Source organism: Chelonia mydas, chromosome 24 (genome assembly GCF_015237465.2).
Source record: "Chelonia mydas isolate rCheMyd1 chromosome 24, rCheMyd1.pri.v2, whole genome shotgun sequence".
Taxonomy (NCBI): domain Eukaryota; kingdom Metazoa; phylum Chordata; order Testudines; family Cheloniidae; genus Chelonia; species Chelonia mydas.
The window spans coordinates 15,256,127-15,277,232 of record NC_051264.2 but is presented as its reverse complement, the minus strand read 5'-3'; the positions used below and the strand labels follow the sequence as shown (position 1 = coordinate 15,277,232).

General features: G+C 49.5%; 1 protein-coding gene and 1 long non-coding RNA gene across 2 annotated transcripts; one reads left to right on the top strand and one right to left on the bottom strand.

Annotated features, from left to right (window-relative positions):
• The first annotated feature begins 5,177 nt into the window (after positions 1–5,177).
• Positions 5,178–8,177, top strand: LOC114020102 (interferon-inducible GTPase 5-like). Its single transcript, XM_027824844.3, has one exon. The coding sequence runs from the start codon at positions 5,263–5,265 to the stop codon at positions 6,526–6,528; it is 1,266 nt and encodes a 421-aa protein (XP_027680645.2). The 5' UTR covers positions 5,178–5,262; the 3' UTR covers positions 6,529–8,177.
• Positions 8,178–10,023: 1,846 nt separating this feature from the next.
• Positions 10,024–12,173, bottom strand: LOC122463725. Its single transcript, XR_006287323.1, has 3 exons — positions 12,083–12,173; positions 11,749–11,932; positions 10,024–10,068 (listed from the first exon to the last, which is right to left on the bottom strand). It is a non-coding gene; the product is annotated as an uncharacterized LOC122463725 (long non-coding RNA).
• Between the last annotated feature and the right edge of the window lie 8,933 nt (positions 12,174–21,106).

The window sequence follows — 21,106 nt, the reverse complement described above, 5'->3', positions numbered from 1 at the left end:
ACCCCAAATATGGTGATCAGCTAAACCCTGAGCATGTGGGCAAGACTCACCAGCCAGACACCCAGGAAATAATTCTCTCTAGTAACTCAGAGCCCACCCCATCTAACATCCCATCCCATCCCAGGCCATTGGGCATATTTACCTCTAATAGTCAAAGATCAATTAATTGCCAAAATTAGGCTATCCCATCATACCATCCCCTCCATAAACTTATCAAGCTTAGTCTTGAAGCCAGATAGGTCTTTTGCCCCCACTGCTCCCCTTGGAAGGCTGTTCCAGAACTTCACTCCTCTGATGGTTAGAAACCTTCATCTAATTTCAAGTCTAAACTTCCTGATGGCCAGTTTATACCCATTTGTTCTTGTGTCTATATGGTATTGAGCTTAAATAATTCCTCTCCCTGAGCCAGGGCTGGCCTTACCATGAGGCGAACTGAGGGGGCCACCTCAGGTTCCAGACTGCGGGGGGGGGGCATCACTAGGACCCAGAGTGTAGAAAATTGTGTCTGCTGCTGGTGCATCTGTATTCTCTGTGCTCGAGATGCACAGAGATGGTGGAGTGCTGGGCTGGAGGGAGGAGGGCACAAGAGACATAACAGGCAGGCAGGAGAAAAGGTGAGTGGGAATAACAGAAAGCAGCAGGAGCTGCAGGGAGAGAGAGGAGGAGGAGCCTCTTATGTACCTCTCTAGCACCCCCAGGAGACTGCACTGATTAACACCGGCTTCTCAGGGAGCTTCCTGTTTCCTGCTGCTTCCCTGAACCCACTTGAGGAGAACAGGCCGTCAATTGATATAGAAGGAGCCAGTTAGGCCCTCAAGACGCTGATATCTTCCCTCACTCAGGCCCTGCTACCAGCCTGCTTATTTGTCCCCTTCAACTGAGTGTTGAGAGCCACTATTGCTGGCACAGAACAGCAGCCATGAGTGAAGGAAGAAAACGCCCCTCTGGGGCAGCATTCAGAAAAAGAAAGAAAGCAAAGGAAGCTTTTCTATCTAAGCAGGAAAGAGCTCTCCTGAGATTCATAGACACAAATGTTCAGGGTGAGCCTTCCAGCCCCAGTGAGGATGTGAGTGGTGAGGAGATGCCCGATCTTCCAGTTAGTCAGAGTGCAGGTGACCTGGCAGCTACTGCAGCATCCATATCTCCATCTCAAATGGATGTAACCAGGCACAATCCTGAAGAAAAGTGTAGATCAGAGAAGAGTGTGGTGGGGGCACAAGAAACAGCTGCTGCTGAGTTTAGTTCCTTAAGTCTAGATGATCCAAGACTGTGGACCCACTTGAGCAGTAGCCTGAGGGACTGCATGGGCCACAGCAAGTGGAAATCTTCATGTTCCCCAAAGACAGTGAAAATAGAAGTTTCCATCCAACACATTACTGGCATGAAATCCCCAAAGGTGACAAAGTGGACAGACCATGGCTTATGTACTCAAAAACCCAGAATGGTGCATACTGTTTTTGTTTTTTGTTTTTTGCAAACTCTTCCGGTCTAATGTTCCAGCCACACTGGGTTCCACAGGAACAAAGGACTGGAAAAATATGGCTAGAAATCTGGCATGCCATGAGAAGGCAGCAAATCACCAGAGAGCTTTCCATAGGTGGAAAGAGCTTGAGATGAGACTAAGGTTAAAGGCCATCATAGATGATCAGCATCAAGAGAAGATTGCAACAGAGTCTCTTTACTGTCAAAATGTTCTGAAAAGGCTCATTGCCATTGTGAGAATGCTTGCTACCCAAACCCTAGCACTGCGTGGCACTTCAGATCAGCCGTATGTGCCAACCAATGGAAATTTCCCTAAAATTGTGGAGCTGATGGCTGACTTTGATGCTGTACTCCAGGAGAATCTAAGAAGAGTCACCACCCAAGAAATGTACACACACCACTACCTTGGAAAAACAATTCAAAATGAGATCAAACAGTTACTGGCAACAAAAGTCAAACAAAAGATTGTGGCAGATCTGAAGTCAGCAAGATATTACTCTGTTATTCTGGACTGCACACCTGACATCAGCCATATGGAACAAATGACTTTAATAGTGCGTTTTGTAACAACCACAGAACCGAGTGAAAATGTCCCTGCAGTGGTGACTGTCAGAGAGCATTTTCTAGAATTTATTGACATTAATGATACTACAGGAGCTGGTATGACAAATGTGCTTCTTAAAAAGCTGGAAGATATGGGAATTGCGATAGCTGACATGAGAGGTCAGGGCTATGATAATGGTGCCAACATGAGAGGAAAGAACAGAGGAGTGCAGACACGGATCCGAGAGTTAAACCCTCGAGCTTTTTTTGTCCCATGCAGTTCTCATTCATTGAACTTGGTGGTCAGTGACGCAGTGGGGCTGCTGAATTTTTGAATGTAATTCAAAGCATCTATGTATTTTTCTCTACATCAACTCATCGATGGCAAATTTTGAAGCAACATCTGGGAACATCCTCTCTGACACTGAAACCACTGAGTGCCACATGATGGGAAAGTCGAGTGGAGGCGATAAAGCCTATCAAACACCAAATTGGGAAGATAGATGATGCCATAGTTGCCATTATGGAGGATAATGTTATGACAGGAATTGTTTGTGGGAGAACAGTGGCAGAGGGAAATGGAATCACCAGAAACATACGTCACTTCACATTTCTGTCTGGCTTAGTGTTGTGGCATGACAAACTGTTTGAAATAAATGTTGTAAACAAGAGACTCCAAGGTGTTGACCTTGATATATCCGGAGCAATGGAACAACTGGACAAAGCAAAGTCATACCGACAGTCTTTCCGGTCAGATGAGGGATTTCAAAACGTTCTGAAGAGTGCCCAGAAGTTGGCAGAGGAACTTAGAATCATCGACTTTAAGGTCAGAAGGGACCATTATGATCATCTAGTCTGACCTCCTGCACAGCGCAGGCCACAGAATCTCACCCACCCACTCCTGTATCAAACCCCTGACCTATGTCTGAGCTATTGAAGTCCTCAAATCATGGTTTAAATCGTGGTTTAAAGACTTCACACTGAAGCTATTTTCCCACCCATTCAAGAATACAAGAGTCACCGAAGAAGAAGACATTTTGATTATGAGACATGGGATAATCCCATGAGACCCCAAACAACAATTCAAAGTTGAATTCTTTAACCAGGTGCTAGATTGTGCAATATAGTCAGTTGAAGAATGTTTCATGCAACTCAGGGAACACAGCAGTATATTTGGGATGTTGTATGATATTCCCAAACTCCTCACTATACCTGAAGAAGACCTACTCCAGCAATGCAGGGCACTAGAGACAGTGTTGACACATGATGACATGCACGATATTGATGCGAGTGATTTAGGTGATGAACTGAAAGCCCTTTCAAGATACATTTCAGCAGGATCAACTCCAAAGACTGTTCTGGAATATACGTGCACAAATAAGATGACCACCCTCTTTCCAAATGCTTTTGTTGCTCTGCGCATACTTCTAACACTTCCTGTAACAGTTTCCAGTGGAGAACACAGCTTCTCCAAGCTGAAGTTCATGGAGCAGGTCCTCAAGGAATCAATTCTGAAGCACTTAGATGAGAGGAAAGTGATCAGGAACAGTCAGCATGGATTCACCAAGGGCAAGTCATGCCTGACTAATCCAATTGCCTTCTATGACGAGATAACTGGCTCTGTGGATGAGGGGAAAGCAGTGGATGTGTTGTTCCTTGACTTTAGCAAAGCTTTTGACACGGTCTCCCACAGTATTCTTGCCAGCAAGTTAAAGAAGTATGGGCTGGATGAATGGACTATAAGGTGGATAGAAAATTGGCTAGATTGTCGGGCTCAACAGGTAGTGATCAATGGCTCCATGTCTAGTTGGCAGCCGGTATCAAGTGGAGTGCCCCAAGGGTTGGTCCTCGGGCCGGTTTTGTTCAATAACTTCATAAATGATCTGGAGGATGGTGTGGATTGCATCCTCAGCAAGTTTGCAGATGACACTAAACTGGGAGGCGAGGTAGATATGCTGGAGGGTAGGGATAGGATACAGAGGGCCCTAGACAAATTAGAGAATTGGGCCAAAAGAAATCTGATGAGGTTCAACAAGGACAAGTGCAGAGTCCTGCACTTAGGACGGAAGAATCCCATGCACCGCTATAGACTAGGGACCGAATGGCTTGGCAGCAGTTCAGATAATTCATACTATCTCTGACGCCATCCTACAGGCTGGCAAGCAGGGGGCTCTCCATAAAAGACAGGGAATGAATGAGGGAGATTGTGAAAATGAAAGTCCCACTTAATACTGTTGTCTCTTGGGGCCAGGGGTTCACCATTATTTGCAGGGCTATTTGCATTAGGAGAAATCGAAAACACAAGTCAGTCCTGTTCTTGGTGTGATCCTGTTTATTTACACAGAGCGCACACACAGTTGTGGTTTCTGAACACAGCAGAAACAGTCACAGGCACTTTCCTCGCTCCAAAATCCCCATGCCTGCCCTCCAGTGGGCTCTGTGCCCAAGAAACTCTGTGCCTCTGCTTCCTCTAAGAGATGGTCTACACTGCAGAGTTAGGTCGACCTAATTACATCGCTCAGGGCTGTGAAAAATTTCACATCCAGCCAACCAAAGCTCCAGGGTAGACACTGCTAGAACTAATGAGCCTGAGGCCCCATGGGGGTTCTCCCATCATGCGCACAGGATCTCAGGAAGGGAGAAAAATGGCCCTCCTTCTTCCAAGCCTCTGATAGTCACCCAGTCCCCTCTCCCACCCACTCTGGCTCTCCTGGAAGCTCTAGGAAGAGATTCCTGCTCTAGATCAAAGGTGGGAAGAAGGGCTAGAGATTCTGTAGTGAGCAGAAGGCTTGAGGGGTCTGGAGTTCTTCCTCCCTTCCCTGTGGACTCGCTGAGCTCTGCAGGGTGGGGAAAGCCCCAGCAGGCTGATTGGGAGCCATTACCCATTCCAAGCACTTCATGGGAATCTTCTTCTTTCTCTAAGGAAATTCTTTGGCTTTCTGTTGGGAAAATACTAATCCTTTTCTGGGATTTCACGTGTCACATGTTGTGTGGGCCCTTCCATCCCCAGAAAACCAGAGGGGGTGTCTCTCCTGGTATTTCTATGGGGGCAGAATTAAGGTTATGTGCTTGAGCTGAGTGGAAAGTGTCACCTTAACTTCACCTTTCCCATTTCCTGCTCAAATTTCCACTGGACTTACTCATGTGAGCTGACGTCTATCTTCTGTCTAAACTAACCGTACATGGAATATCTCACTGTCTTTTCGCAGGCAGACCGAGCAGTGCACTGGAGCTGCCATGGCTGGGTTAGATGCTAAAGAGCTTCCCAAGATACCTGAAGAGGACGTGGAAGCACTGCAGGCTGCTCTTGGGACAGGAAACCTCATCGAAGCAGCTGCTAAAGCGAAAGAGACTCTGGAGATGGCTGATAAAATCACTCTGGACATCGCTGTCACGGGGGAGTCAGGCTCTGGAAAATCATCCTTTGTCAACGCCATCCGGGGCCTGGGGGATACAGATGAAGGTGCTGCTGCGACAGGTGTCATTGAAACGACAATGGATCCCACTGCTTACCCACATCCTAGATACCCAAATGTAAGAGTCTGGGATCTGCCAGGGATCGATACCCCAACATTTAAACCAGACACGTACCTTGAGCAGGTGAAGTTCAGCGACTACGACTTTTTCATCATCATCTCCAGCAACCACTTCAAATACCACGATATTGAACTTGCCCAGGAGATCCAGAAACTGGGGAAGAAGTTTTACTTTGTGCGCTCCAAGGTGGACCAGGATTTGGCAAATGAGAAAAAACTATATGAAGAGGGAATCCTGAAGAAGAGGAATGCTCCTGCGGAAAGGCCACGTCAGCAAAGGGAGCGTGCGATCCTCGATGCCATCAGAGAGAAGTGCATCAAAGGCGTGGAAGCAGCAAAGGTGGCCTCCCCACGGGTTTTTCTTGTCTCTAGATGGGACTTGGGCAAGTACGATTTTCCCACATTGCAAAAAACGCTTGTGGATGAGCTCTCCAGTCACAAGAGACTCGCTCTTCTACGATCCCTGTCCCATGTTTCGAAAGAAACCGTGGAGAAGAAAAAAGAACAACTGCAAACGCAGATATGGCTGAAAAGTCTGCCGTCATGTGGAGTCACTGCCATTCCTCTCCCGGGTCTCTCCATTGCTTGTGATGTTGCCGTGCTGGTGACGTCCCTGAAAGGGTTCTGCAGGGACTTTGGCCTTGATGAAAAGTCTCTCGCTGCACTCGCTAGACGGGCTAACAAGCCCATTGCAGAGCTGAAGGCCATTATACAGTCCCCACTGAGTGAGGCAATAACACAAGATCTTGTAATTACGCTACTGACCAAGTGCGCAGCTGGGGCAGTGCAATATTCAACAACTTTATTAAAATTTATACCTGTGATAGGGTCTGTGGTAGGTTCCGTGGTATCGGCAGCAGTTCCTCTCCCTACTACATACTTCATGCTGCAGAATTTGCTGGATGATGCTGTTGCTGACGCTCTACAAGTTCTGGAGGAGGTTATGGAGGGAGACGTTTCAAAGTGAGAGGAAACAGCATGAAAACATCCGCAGCCCCTGGAAGGAAGAAACGTCAGGACGTGGCTGAAAGGATCCAAGTAAAGACCCTGTCCCTGCTGGAGCTCGGAGCTCAATGCTCTGGGAAGTCTCATGAAAATGCTGCCTTTCTCCTTCGGGGGGAAACTTCACCATAACTGAGCTCTGAGCCCCATTTCCACTGAGCTCCCCCACCCACCCTAAAAATGATGACATATTGAATTTAATTCAGCCATAAAGGGGTCGGGGGGATCCTGACTGACACTGTTCTTTGTGTTTTCTTTATTTCACCAGTGAAAGAGGCCAAGTTGTAATAAAGCTCCCCAGGGTCCCCAGTGCTTTACGCTCTCTGCAGGGGAGCTCAGGGAATGGTTATTTCAGGCCCCTAGCCAAGAGCAGGGCTATGGCAGAGCCCATCTAACTCTTCACTAGGAAACAACAGGGAGCGACACCAACAATTACTCGTTCTAGCCACAGATTTTCCACTTCTTGGTTCCCGTTGCCCTGAAATTGCAGCCTTGGCAGGCGCCACGTTAAGCATGTGGGTAAATTCACTCAGAGACAATCGTAAAAACCCTAAATCCTGACTTGACTTGGGTGCCGACCCCCCGGTGCCAACTCCTCCCTCGTCACTGCAGGGCCCAGGGCAAATGAAACAGGCTTTTGACCACAGATGCTTTTGCACTTTCTCCCAGGCTGAACCCTGTCTGGGGAGGAGCTGCCTGTAACCTCCCATAGAGCCCCCGGACTGACCTGCAAACGCCTCCTTCAGCCTCACCCCTGCCATGGACCCTCAAGGATCACTCGACAATGGCCTGCGGCTGGAGCTCTGGGAGCGCTGCCCCTTGCGTTATCCCAACCCTCTCCTTGCTCCCTTGTGCTCCCCTGTCAGCCTGGAGCACCCGCCTGCTGGGTCTAGTCTTAGATTGTCAGATCTCCGGGGCAGGGCCCATCCTTTTGTTCTGTGTCTGTACAGCACCTAGCGCAACAGGGCCATCACCCCCAGCAGGGGTCCTAGGTTCTCCTTTGAGACAAGAATAGATTAAGAAATGCTTAGACTGATCCTTGTAATTCTGTCTCTATGCTCATAGGTTTAACCAGCCCCTTATGCAAAGGTAGATTTGTCCAGGGAAGCACCTGTGTCTGGCTGAGCTAGTAATCCTGAAAATGACCCTATATTTAAATGGAGAAGTGTCTGGCTGATAAACCCATATTGGATGCTTGATAATTACCTAGCTGAGTGGCAGCTGTCACTTATACTCTGGGCTGTGCTCCCGTTCACGGCTGGGGAGTTTGTGTGGAGAGAGGCTTTCGTGTTTAATGCTGAGTTTATGGACATCTATTGCTCCTTGATTTGCTTTCTCAATGTGAGCCGATTATGTAGCTTATTATAAGAGCCGATGATTGAACAATTCATTTGAGCAACTGGAGACTCCGATACATTGCAGCTGGTTTGGCCACTTGTATGGCCAGTGCGTCAGCCTCTGCCTTCCCTCAATAACCCATTCATTTGTTGCTTTTGTTTTCATAATGATTAGCGGTCCGGTTCTGCTCCCCTTTCACCCCCCCAGAACGGGCCGCTCTTGTCTTGTAGAAATGATTTAATATTTCAATGATAATGAACTTGCATTTAACCTGGACTAAGAGCCCGTGTCTCTGAATTTCGCCATTGCTAAAGGCCCATGTGCTGCCGGCACCCAGTGCCAGAGGCAAACAACAGCAGGGGTTCGTTGCCAGGTGTGCGTCACCCAATAAACACAACGGGGTGGAGAAGCAGAAAAGTTTATTTGCAGCTGCAAACAAGGTACAGGGAGAATAGAAACTCAAATCCTGCACACCAGAGCAGGTCATTACACACACTTTTATATTTCGTTCTGCTACTGCACTACACATCAGCCAATTAAAACTTTGCACAAATACTCTGCCTTCCTTATATGATTACAACAATGTTTATTTCCTGCAACCTCTAACAAGCATTCCTAACAACTTAAACAACCAGCACATCCTGTCTGGCCTTGTAGCTGTCTCTCCTGTTATCTTTAACTTGGCATCAGCAAACCTTACACTATAAGGCATTATCTGCGGCTGCAACATTGTTTTAAGAGCAAAAGAGCTTACTCAAACCAGCCAGGCCTGAGTTCTATTAAGGGGGGTTGAAAAGAAGCCCTTAGGCCTACAGCAGGGAGACTTCCTCTACCCTTATGGCCTTCCATCCCCTCGACTTAACTAGTGGCCATGCCCTGGGGTCTCCAACACATGGTTTAAGGGCATTGCTCTGTCTAGACAGGAGCTCTTCCCTCTGAGTGTCACTAATTGGGGGTTTAGCAAGGGGGGAGAAATGCATCTGTAGAGTATTTGTGAAGAGAAGAAGCAAAACCCTGAACCAGCAGCGTCGCCAGCAACAAGGGTCAGGTCTTTACCTTGGGGGATTCTCAACAGTTTCTTCACTGTAACTCGAGCCCCCACCCAGTAACCTAGGAACCTGTATCCCCTCTGGGCACCTTTGCTGGGCAAATCTGCACCCACTCGCAAGCACCTTGTTCCCCATGGGGGACGGAGGAACAGAGGGTTAAACAGAAGAACTTTGCTGGCGGAGGGAAGAGGAAGAACGGGGTGAGCTGGGACAAACGTTTACAGTTCAACACCTTCCCCCAGCTACTGTCTCCGGGCGCATCTGTCACAGCCCCGACCAATTGGCCCCTGAGCGGCTGATCCAGTTTGTTCTGCCTCCCAGCCCCTCGCTCACAGTCTGTGGCTGCAGGAGAATCAGGGTCCCTGGGGCTCTACCCCCGTCCTGCTCTGATGATGTCAGAAGTGGGTTTAAACCTGTGTGGGGTTCGACCTTAAACCTAACGCTGCCACCACTCCACCGTTCTGGGGCTGTTAGGATGATTTCAGCAGTTAGGACAGGGAGCCTGCACCAGAGTCTTTAGGTGAACGTAGACCCTGAACCCAGTCACTGTTCAGGCTTTGCCCAGCTGGTTCCCACCAGGGAACCCTCCAGAGTATCAGCCCAACTACAAAACGTAGCCACATTTAACCCTGATGTCCCCAAACCATCCACACTTGATATGTAAATGAGCTACAGCCTCACTCAGTCCCTTTGCCCTCCAGCAGAAGTCAGCAGAGAGCTCCCTCTGGTACCTGCCTCTCTCGTGGATTTCAGGCCCCAGGGCTCCCACTCCTCCCCCGGGTCTGCCCCTAACTGGGTTCCCCCTCCCTTGTATCATCTCCTCCTGGCCCTGGCCCAGCTGGGGTCACTAATTATCATTAAGTCGCCCTATCACCACCAGTGGGGGCTAGTTGCCAGCTCACAGGCCAGGCTGAGCTTGGCTTGCCTCAAAGGGCCGGCCAGCCTGTGACACCTCCCAGAACAAACCACCCCACTGCACGCACAGCGCAGAGAGAGGATGAGAGGCACCGAATCACACGTGACAGACGTCCGTCACCTCAGTTAGCACCCGACCGGAGAGTGCTCGGATCCCCGGGGGATGAGGTCGGGATCGGACCTGGGAGAGAGTCCAGGCTGGTCTGGGAATCACAGAAACCGGCCTGAGTCTCAGGGGATGAATCTCCCGGTTGCGTACTCAGGTTTGTTCTTCAATCATAAGACAAAATTAAGGTCCCATCTCCTCACACACGATTTCTCACTGTCTTGTGAACTGTTTGTCTTGCTCCCACAGCCCCATAATTCCTGCCTAATAATGAACTCTTCTCCCCTGAGCCTTTCACCACAGAGCTTTCTACATACGAATTAACCCTGTCAGCCCTCTCGGGCACAGCGCTGCTCCCAGTGGAGCTGGCGGGATTTGTACCACAGACCTCAAAGGAGCAGGATTCCCCCTTTCACAGCGGGAAAGTGCAGCACAGAGAAAATAAGTGACTTGCTCAAGATTGCACAACAGCTGCAGACATCGAGCTCACAATGGAAACCAGGAGTCCTGGCTCCCTGTGCTCCCGCTCTACATTCAGATTTTATTACTTAATGAAGCAGCAGTAACATGCAATGCGCAGTCCCTGCTGTTCCACCTAGAAAATACACTCTGTGCATTACCCAAATTAGCCACCGGGTGTCACTGCTGTGCTAATGAAGGAAACGTTACCCAGACTGGCCACCAGGAGTCACTGTTGCTCCATCAGAAATACCCACTGCCCCACCTCCTGGGGAAGGGCAGCCAATCAGAGCTGCTGCGGGAGACAGGCAGCTCTCTCCCCCTCCCCTCAGGAAGCAGAGGAGTGTTTGGGTAGGGGAGGGGGAGAGGGGACAAGACCCCCCCCCCCCCCCCGAGAGCTGCAGGAGGAGCAGCAGCGGGATTTGGGGGGCAGAGCCGATGTGGGGCTGGGGGTGTGCAATTAATGGCTGGTCTGGGGGAGGGGCAGCAGTGGGGCTGGGCAGGGGGCACAAAATTAATTAATTATCATGTGGGAGTCTGCGGAGAAGCTAGAAGCTCCTTTCTATCCAGCAGCCACGAGAGTCAGAGTCACCTACTCTGTACGTCGGGGAGAGCCGGGCACAGTCATTGTCTCTGACACACACACACCGGGGCAGGGGAGTTCAGAAACCAAAACCCACAGTGTCAACTTTTCAAAAATATCTCAAGATTTTTGGCCCAAACTTGTGGGTTTTGTAAAAAATCTCATGATGTTTTGGGTCTGACTTGTAATTTCTGAACATTCGGGGCTGGTGTCCTGCTCCCAGCACCTGGGATCCCCACACTGCAGCTGTCACAGCTGGTCACAGGATTGGTAGCGACACGTAGGATGGTGTCTCCAGCGCAGGCCCAGCGCCCCCAGTGCCAGGCCCTGGAAGCTGGTTCCCAGGATGGGCGAGGATCCACCGGGCAGTCATGGTTCAGCCCGTCCCGCTGACTGACTCCTTCCCATGATGCAGTGCTCTGCACATGGGACTTACCCCAGAGCCCCTGCTCCCGGTGATGGTGCTGGGCTCTAAGGGACACATTCGTCTGGAGTCCCAGAACGCACTGGCTGTCGGGGGGACACTGTACCTCTGTGCCCGTGCTGCTGAGTGCGAGCTGCGCCAGGCACAAGGCAGGGAACGAGCTGTTCCAGCCAGCTCGGAGCTGGGCCTGGTCCCTCGCTGGGGCAGATGCTCTGAGAGGGGAGGACTCAGCCCAGCCGCGCTGCGCACAGCAGGGACGCATTCGGCCACTGGGGCGGCCACACCACACTCACGAGATGCACGATTCCCACAGGATTCTCCAACCCCCCCGGCATCCAGCCGCTCCCCTTGTTCCCCAGGGGGGGACGGAGAAATCCTCTTTGTTCCTGATGGGGGCTGCTGTGCCCTGCACACGTCTGGAAATCTGACCCTTGGAACTGACCCTGCTCCGATTCACACCATCCTGCAGCGTCAGCCTCGGAGCAGCAGTGACACCTGGGGGCCAGTCGGGGTAATGCACAGAGTGTGTCCTCCCCCCACCCCACCCTACCATGGGAGCAGCAGTGACACCTGGGGGCCAGTCCGGGTAATGCACAGAGTGTGTCCTCCCCCCACCCCACCCTACCATGGGAGCAGCAGTGACACCTGGTGGCCAGTCCGGGTAATGCACAGAGTGTGTCCTCCCCCCACCCCTCCCGACCATGGGAGCAGCAGTGACACCTGGTGGCCAGTCCGGGTAATGCACAGAGTGTGTCCTCCCACACACCCCTCCCTATATGGGAGCAGCAGTGACTCCTGGTGGCCAGTCGGGGTAATGCACAGAGCGTATTTCCCTTGGAGCAGCAGTGACTGGTGGGAATATGCCCCTGCTCTTCCTCCAGGTTTCCTGATGTCCAGATGCCTCCAGCCACCTCTCTCCTAAAGCCAGCAGGAACAGGGCTCTTGCCCTACAGCCCTCACAAGATCCCCAAGGACAGGAGATGTGAATGAGGACAAGGGGCTGCAGGGCTTTGTCCCTTAGGGGGTCTTGGCCCATCTGGGAGCTGTTCCTGGGGAAGCCTCATGGTGCAGAGCCCAGCTTCTCTGGGCTGAGCTGACTCTGTGTCTGCAGAGGAAAGGGCAATTGAGATGTGATCGGCTGTGGAAGCTCCGGTTCCCATGGGACCTGCTTTGCTGGAGACGAGTTTTTTATTACAGGAGATGGAGAAAGTGACTAGGGCAGAGGCTGTTCAGGGTTTGATTCTGACAAACAGGGAGGAACTGGTTGAGAATCTGAAGGTGGAAGGCAGCTTGGGTAAAGGTGACCATGAAATGATAAGAGTTCATGATTCTGTAACCAGGTGGAGTCGGCACCAACAAGGGCTGGGCTCAAAAACCAGGAGTCCCTCTTAACAACACAGCACAGAACCAGCTCAAGCCCCCACCCAGTGATCTGGGAAAGTTAAACACCACCCCTGGGTGCATCTAAGAGACAGTACTTCCCCACTCACGAGCACTGAGCCTGTGTACAGCAGAGAAACCTTTTAATAAAAAAGGGAGTGGAACCTGGCATTAATTTGGGAAAACACCATAACCATGATTCAAACACATCTGACCATGAGCAAAACTCCTACCTCGGAGTCCAACATTGTGTGTGTCCCCACTAAGCGCACTAAGTCGGTGGAGTGCGTCCACAGTACTGTGGCTAGCATCGACTTTCGGAGCGTTGCACTGTGGGTAGCTGTCCCACAGTTCCCGCAGTCTCCACCGCCCATTGGAATTCTGGGTTAAGCTCCCAATGCCTGATGGGGCAAAAAACATTGTCGCGGGTGGTTTCGGGTACATGTCGTCCGTCGCCCCTCCCGCCATGAAAGCAACGGCAGACAATCGTTTCGCTCCTTTTTTCCAGGCAGGCGCCATACTGCTTTCAGCAGACAGTGCGGTAGGACTGCAAACCGTCACCATCGAATGACCGCTTCTGCTGGCACTCTGCTCTTCCGCTCTCCTGATGCTACGAATCCACCTCGCAGGTCCTCTATATGGCCATTGTCATCCACAGAGTGCCAGTGGAAGCGGCTCTCCTGGTGGTCTCGCAGGGCTGCTTCCGCTGCAGCTCTGCTCGGCTGCTCTTGTCTCGCCATGCCACGGCAAGCCTGCAGCCCGCTCAGCTGTTGTGTCCTGGCAGCAGACAGTGCAGTACGTCTGCAAAACTGGTCATCCAACCACCGCTTCCCCTGCAACTCTGCTCTCCTGCAGACGCCATACCACGGCAAGCGTGGAGCCCGCTCAGATCACCGCGGCAGTTATGAGCATTGTAAACACCTCATGCGTTATCCTGCAATATACGCAGAACCAGAACCTGCAAAAGCAGGCAAGGAGGCGACGGCAGCGCAGTGATGAGAGTGATGAGAACACGGACACACACTTCTCTTAAAGCACGGGGCCTGGCAGTTTGGCCATCCTGGTGGCAATGGATCAGGCTCATGCCATGGAATGCCGATTCTGGGCCCGGAAAACAAGCACAGACTGGTGGGACCGCATAGTGTTCATAGAATATCAGGGTTGGAAGGGACCTCAGGAGGTCATCTAGTCCAATCCCCTGCTCAAAGCAGAACCAATCCCCAATTAAATCATCCCAGCCAGGGCTTTGTCAAGCCTGACCTTAAAAACTTCTAAGGAAGGAGATTCCACCACCTCCCTAGGTAATGCATTCCAGTGTTTCACCATCCTCCTAGTGAAAAAGTTTTTCCTAATATCCAACCTAAACCTCCCCCACTGCAACTTGAGACCATTACTCCTCGTTCTGTCATCTGCCCCCACTGAGAACAGTCTAGATCCATCCTCTTTGGAGACCCCTTTCAGGCAGTTGAAAGCAGCTATCAAATCCCCCCTCACTCTGGTCTTCCGCAGACTAAACAATCCCAGTTCCCTCAGCTTCTCCTCATAACTCATGTGTTCCAGTCCCCTAATTATTTTTGTTGCCCTCCGCTGGACTCTCTCCAATTTGTCCACATCCCTTCTGTAGAGGGGGTCCCAAAACTGGATGCAATACTCCAGATGTGGCCACACCAGTGCCAAACAGAGGGGAATAATCACGTCCCTCGATCTGCTGGCAATGCTCCTACTAATGCAGCCCAATATGGCGTTTGCCTTCTTGGCAACAAGGGCACACCATACAACACAATCTCATAACTTCATATGCACTGAAGATATACATATTTAGATAAAACAGTGACTTTCAGCTGATCAAAACCTTTTCCCTGACACCTCACATGGCATGCTTTGTATGCAATATCACCGTTATATACAGATGAGGAATATGGGGGGGTCACAAGAGCCCCCCCAAGGTATAGAATGTCACACTGGGTTTGATTCCTGGGCCCTCCCTCAGGTTTCCCTTTCCCTGCTGGCACTGGTTTAATTTCAATCCTATTCTGTTACAATCACATTGTTATTAAAATGAGTGATGACAGTCCCACAGCCCAGCTGGTCAGGACAGCCACAGGGAGGCTGGAATCTACAGTGAGCTACAGGGGCGCCCTTGTGTGATTTGAGAAAAACAACCTCCCCCTGTCGCTCATTGTCTCTACTGCTGCCATTCCAGCTCCAGGTGTTCACACTGTACTCCGGCACGGTGGGGAACACAAGGTCTGTGTCAGTTCTTGCTGCTGCCCATTGGATAATAAATCCTGAAATGGACAGATGAGAGAGTGACATAAAGGGAAAATCTAAATGAAATGAAATTGTCAATCCATTTCGGCAAAGAAAAAATCCAAGTTAAGCCAAACAAGGCCACAAAATAACAATGAAATTTAAACAATCCAAAGGCGTCAATGCAGGACACTGGATTCAGAGTCCAGAGTGCTGCCCATGAGGCCATGGGACTGCCCTGTCCCACCGAACACCTGTGAGGAGCAGGTCTGGGTTGGGAGAACTTTGTGTTTCAGTCACTGATTCGTTCTGTGTTTCTGTCTTGCTCTGTCTCTCTCTTGGCCCCTCTGTATTTCTCTCCCCCCGAGTTCCTCTCTTGCTCCCCCCGGCCCCTCGTCTCCGGCACTCGCCCCCTGGCACTCAGGCACAGCCAGAGTTCCCATGGTCCGCGCAGGCTGCTGTGTCAGTGAGGATGTGACCCCGCTCATCATCCGTCCCCAGGGGAAAATGACCCTTTCTAGGGAACGTCTCTGCCTCCTCACCAAATTATCCAGGGAGGGAGCTTCAGGCGGAGACCCACACAGGGCGATTTCAGCCCAGAGGCAAATCTGGAAGCACAGAGACCTTCCCATCCCCCGACTCTCAGGAGGTGGCCAAGGTGTACTGGTGAGTGTTTTATGGGACTGCGAGATGAAAACTCACCAAGAACTATTAAGGTATTTATGAAATCCCCAGCGCTTATCTGTCCCTGTCATGAGCTACAAATAGCTCAAGGACTGGGCTGCAAACAGCACCTGCCCCTCCCCCAAGGCCCGTGGCAACACTTTTACAACAGGACGAGGAAATATGGAAATATTTTCCAGGCTTAAATTCAGCCAGAGCTGCCTGGAGCAGAGCTCCGGTAAATATTCTCAAACCCACTCTCCACCCCACCCTCCCGGAGGGGTTTGTGACGTTGCACTCTATATGATTTTATCAAAATATGCTAATGAGTGTGAATATACTGTAACTGGAGTGTGCTTCATGCAAAAGGTCTCTTGCAAGGTATCATTACAAAGCTTGTAATCTACTGAGTGTGGTCATTGCATTTGTATAAATGTGTCCCTCTTGGATCTGAAACTTGAAATATAACTCTGAGGTCCTAGTGTAGTTAAGCAAAGTGTGGGCCATTAATGTGGGGAGGGATAGCTCAGTGGTTTGAGCATTGGCCTGCTAAACCCAGGGTTGTGAGTTCAATCCTTGAGGGAGCCATTTGGGATTGGTCCTGCTTTGAGCAGGGGGTTGGACTAGATGACCTCCTGAGGTCCCTTCCAACCCTGGTATTCTATTATTCTACGAATGGTTGTTTGGAATCTTGATGGCTCCCATCGACTAGGACAATTGACTATAGATGGCTCTGTTTACTTGTAAATCTTCCTGTATACCTGTGTGCTGGCAAGTGAGTAATGAAGTCTTACAGTGACATGTAATCATGTCACCCGAACTGGAATCCATCTTTAACCTGGTACTTTTCCATTTAGAAGAAGGGGTGGGACCGCAGAGAGGGACAAAGGATTCCCGCCTTATGCAAAAGCTATATAAGGGGGTGGAACAGAACAGAGGGGGCTGCAGTCATGAGAAATCCCCTAGCTACCCCCTGAGCTGGTGCAAGGGCTGTACCGGGTAAAGGATTGTGCCCCGACTAGGAAGGCGTCCAGTCTGTGAAAGAAGCTGATTGAAACATCTGAGGGTGAGATTTTATTTGTATTCAGTTTTCTTACTGTATTAGGCTTAGACTTGTGTGTTTTATTTTATTTTGCTTGGTAATTCACTTTGTTCTGCCTATTACTTGGAACCACTTAAATCCTACTTTCTGTACTTAATAAAATCACTTTTTACTTATTAATTAACCCAGGGTAAGTATTCATACCAGGGAGTGGGGGTGGGGGGCAAACTGCTGTTCCTCTCTCTCTATCAGTATTATAGAGGGCAATCAATTTATGAGTTTACCCTGTATAAGCTTTATACAGGGTAAAACGGATTTATTTGGGGTTTGGACCCCATTGTGAGTTGGGTATCTGAGTGCTGGAGACAGGAGCACTTCTTAAGCTGTTTTCAGTTAAGCCTGCAGCTTTGGGGGGGACATGGTTCAGACCTGGGTCTTCGTTTGTAGCAGGTTGGCGTGTCTGGCACAACCAGGCAGGGCACTGAAGTCCCACGCTGGCAGGGAAAGCAGGTTCAGAGGTAGTTTCCGCACATCAGGTGGCAGCCCCCAAGGGGGTTTCTGTGACCCAACCTGTCACCGCATTATAGAATGTTGGAGCGGGGAGGGCATGCCGGGGAGGACAGGGGAGGCGCTCCGGGAAATACTCCATACGAATTTAAGCCCTGCTTTGGGCCCAATTCTGGGAGCTGCTGAACACGCACAAATCAAAATGGAGCCACAGCTCAGCCTCTCCTTGGATCTGGGCCTTAGTGCAGAATAACAGACGCTGCCCTGAAATCTGAAACGGACACCTTATAACTGATAGAATTGTATTTGCCTCCTTGCTGCTGGGCCATTGACAATAAGAGGAACAGCCCAGTGCAGCTGGCACCCTGAGAGGGAAAACATCTATTGTGTCTAACAAATCTGTTTAGTCTCATCTGGGGCCCACACACTAAAATTCTTTAGTCACAATCCTGTGGTATCACCTAGTGTCACTACCGGGCAGAGTTAAGGGTTTTTTGAGTGCCTTAAGTATACATTTCCATGCCCTGGCAGGATTGGATTGCTCTGAAATGTAACCTTAACTCTGAATTTCCTGGGGTTTAAGGCTTTTGCTGAGTGATAATCACAAACATTCTACTGCTGTATTTTACCCTCAGACACTGATATCTGCTCTTCACCGTAACCCCATCTTCATGTAGTTCCTGTCTGATCTCTGTTAAGGTATTTGAATATGAGATTCACCCCAGGCACTGAGAGCTCAAATCCAACCCAGAGGAGAAATCTGACATAAAAATAGCTGCCATTTTGCTCCAATCTGCCCCTATCAAAGGTGGGGAAGGTTATTTTGGGGAAATGTAATCTGAACACAGCAGAATATTTGAAAGACGCTGAAACAATTCTTTTGAAAAGAAAATAAATTACACAAGCAAATGCTCATGATTAGAGGTGGAAGAGTAGGTCGGAACAGGGGGAGAGGGGAGGGGAGAGGGACTTCTGTGAGGGAGACATGGGGGTGAGTGGCAAGGGGATTGGTGGGAATAGGGGCCCTTGGAGGAGCACATGCAAGGACCCACTTTAGGCTGCCAGACCCCATCTCTTTTGGACAGAGACCCACATCTCACTCTCTCCTGACCAGGAAATCTGTAAGGCTGCACGGTTGCCTGCCTACACTGTGATATCCAGCATCTGCACTTTGCTTTCTCTCCACAAGCACTGCCTGCAGTTATAAGTTAACACCCAGCTCTTTATAAGCAAGCCCATTTATTCTTAAGGTGAAAGCATTACAGAGAAAACACTAAAAACAATAAAAGATGCAACACACATGCTAAAAAGCTTACGAGCGATCACCCCAAATCCAACCTTGGGCTCTGGTACGTGTCAGTCCTTCAAACCCCAAAACTGGTAACCCCATGGTTACAAGTTCACAACTGTGTCAGAACAGAGACTAAGCAGATCAGCCTGGGTCTTTGATCTCCAGCCTCTGGGCACAGCTGATCAGCAGACAATCATCCTCTCCTTAAGGCATAGCTTCATAATGCTGGGTTTTTGCATAACTGGAGTTGGGAGATTTGCACAAACCTTTCTCTAGGGATTCCCCAGGAAATCCAGTTTACATTTATTGTCCCAAAAGTTAATTCCTGTCTGGCACATTTTCAATGTAGTCCTTTGAACACCCAGGTCTCACATCTGTCACATCTCCTCCCTAGAGAATTTACACACAATCCTGGTCCACAAGAATACGTAAACCATTTGTAGGGGAGAAAGACAGCCTGGAGCACAGGGCCTGATGAAAGATCTGAGTCCTGAACCATAGTCAGCAAAGTCAGGCCATACCGGGAATCAAAGTCAGGCCACGGATTAAAACAGATGCTTAAAAGTTCACCGTCCGATGCATGACCTTGGTAAAGGTACTACTAGAGTTGCTAAAACACAGGCACTCCTAAGAAGCAACAGATACTGGGCATGGGTGTGAACAGTTAAACATACTTCAAAAGATTAGCCCAGGAGCATCCTGACCTAACACCAGATAAGTGGGTTTGACAGAAATGATGAACAGGGATGTTTTGCCTCAGACACCTGGAGCACGATACAAGGGGAGGTAACAAGCAGATGTCATGAAAACGCGTAAATTGTTTGTCTCAGTCTATAAATGTCGGTGTACCTCGCCTTAACCCTTTGTGTGGCTTTGGGGACAGCAGACTCCTGTTGCTGACTGAGCCGATCCTTGCCAATGGGCACTCATGTGTTAGTGTGCCTGTAACCACAGAGTCAGGGCAGTAGTACTGGGTCTTGTGGGCAAAAAACCTGGCTAAGTGCCTTCGTCACCAAACTGTGCCTGTGGTCATTCTTTATGAATAACATTGAGGTCTGCCAAATTAGCAAGCCACATTCTATCCTCGTGTTAATAACATTGGAGTTCCAAGAACAGAAACACTGAGCAGCTGTAATAGCTCAAAGCAGCCCCTGAACGGTGTTACTTGGCAATAACATTCCAGCCCTCAGCACTTAACAGCACTGGTGATCCTGACCTCTGATACAATAAGTGACAAGCTGTCTGTTGTAGGGGTTGAGATCTAACATGACAGAAAACGATGAAGGGAGGGGATTAGGGGATTTCCTAGCTCAAATCCCCACAAAGTTTGATCAGTTTTGGATGTGCTGGGTAACTAAAAAAACCCAGTCCATATGAGTTTAAAAACCAAAGTGGGGAAGAAACATAGATTGGAATCGCTAAGGCCAGGGCAGACACTGTAGCCTTGAAAAATAAGTAAGAAATGTACAATATTGCAAACTCTGGCCATCAGGCCTGTTCAATGGTTAAGACAACATGCCACAAAATTGACAGGGTAAGTAACAGGAACAAACAAACAAAAAAGAATTAAAAGACACAAGAGCATCAACAGAGCCCTGGAAAGTTCCCGCTCTTCTAGCTGGGCAGCAAGCAGTCCCGAGATATATGTTACAGCGATCAGAGGAACAGAATAGAAAATTGGAAACAGCAGTAGAAAATCTGCAATAAAAGAGAAGTGCCATCCCTTGTTATAAATCTTGTTGGGCAACAACAGGCTTCAGATGCTGATATCGTGTCTGAAGAATGGGGACAGAAATGGAAAATGATGGCCCAAGCAAAAATTAAAAAATGGAACATGGAAGGATTGGAATGGGTGCTGCAATACAGACATCAGGAATCACAAAGTGACCAGGAGGGAGAAATAGTAAACAATATTTTCACCAGACTGGTAAATCAGATGAAGGAGAAAACGGTCCGGTTAACAGAGCACCTTAAGAGACAGCTGCAGGTAGACTGCAGGGGAGCAGATAAAAAAGAATTTCAAAGTGAAAAACCAAGAGTGAGTGTGTTAACACCTAGAACTGATACATTAACACAGGGAGTTGCCCAGAAACAGTTAACTGCAGCAGAGAAGGGCAATCCTGCAATCCATTTGGCATGCAGACAAAAGCAACAAACACTGGGGCTTTGTCTACACTACAGATCTTACAGTGGCCCAGCTGTGAGGTCTCCCATGTAGCCACTCAGTGCTGGCAGGTGAGCTGTCTCCCCCTGACATAATTAAACCACCCCTAACAAAAACCTGGCTGGGATGATTTAGTGGGTGTTGGTCCTGCTTTGAGCAGGGGTTGGACTAGATGATCTCCTGAGGTCTCTTCCAACCCTAATCTTCTATGATTCTTGAATGCCATGGCCACCAGGATTGACAGAGCTGAACAATCCAGCCAATCAGTGAGAAAGCCAGGAGGAGGCAAAAGGGTGTGAAACCACAAAGCAGCTTTCAAATTCCTCTGTGGAAAGGCTCAGGCCCTGCTATGTGCAAGTGGTAGAGAGACCC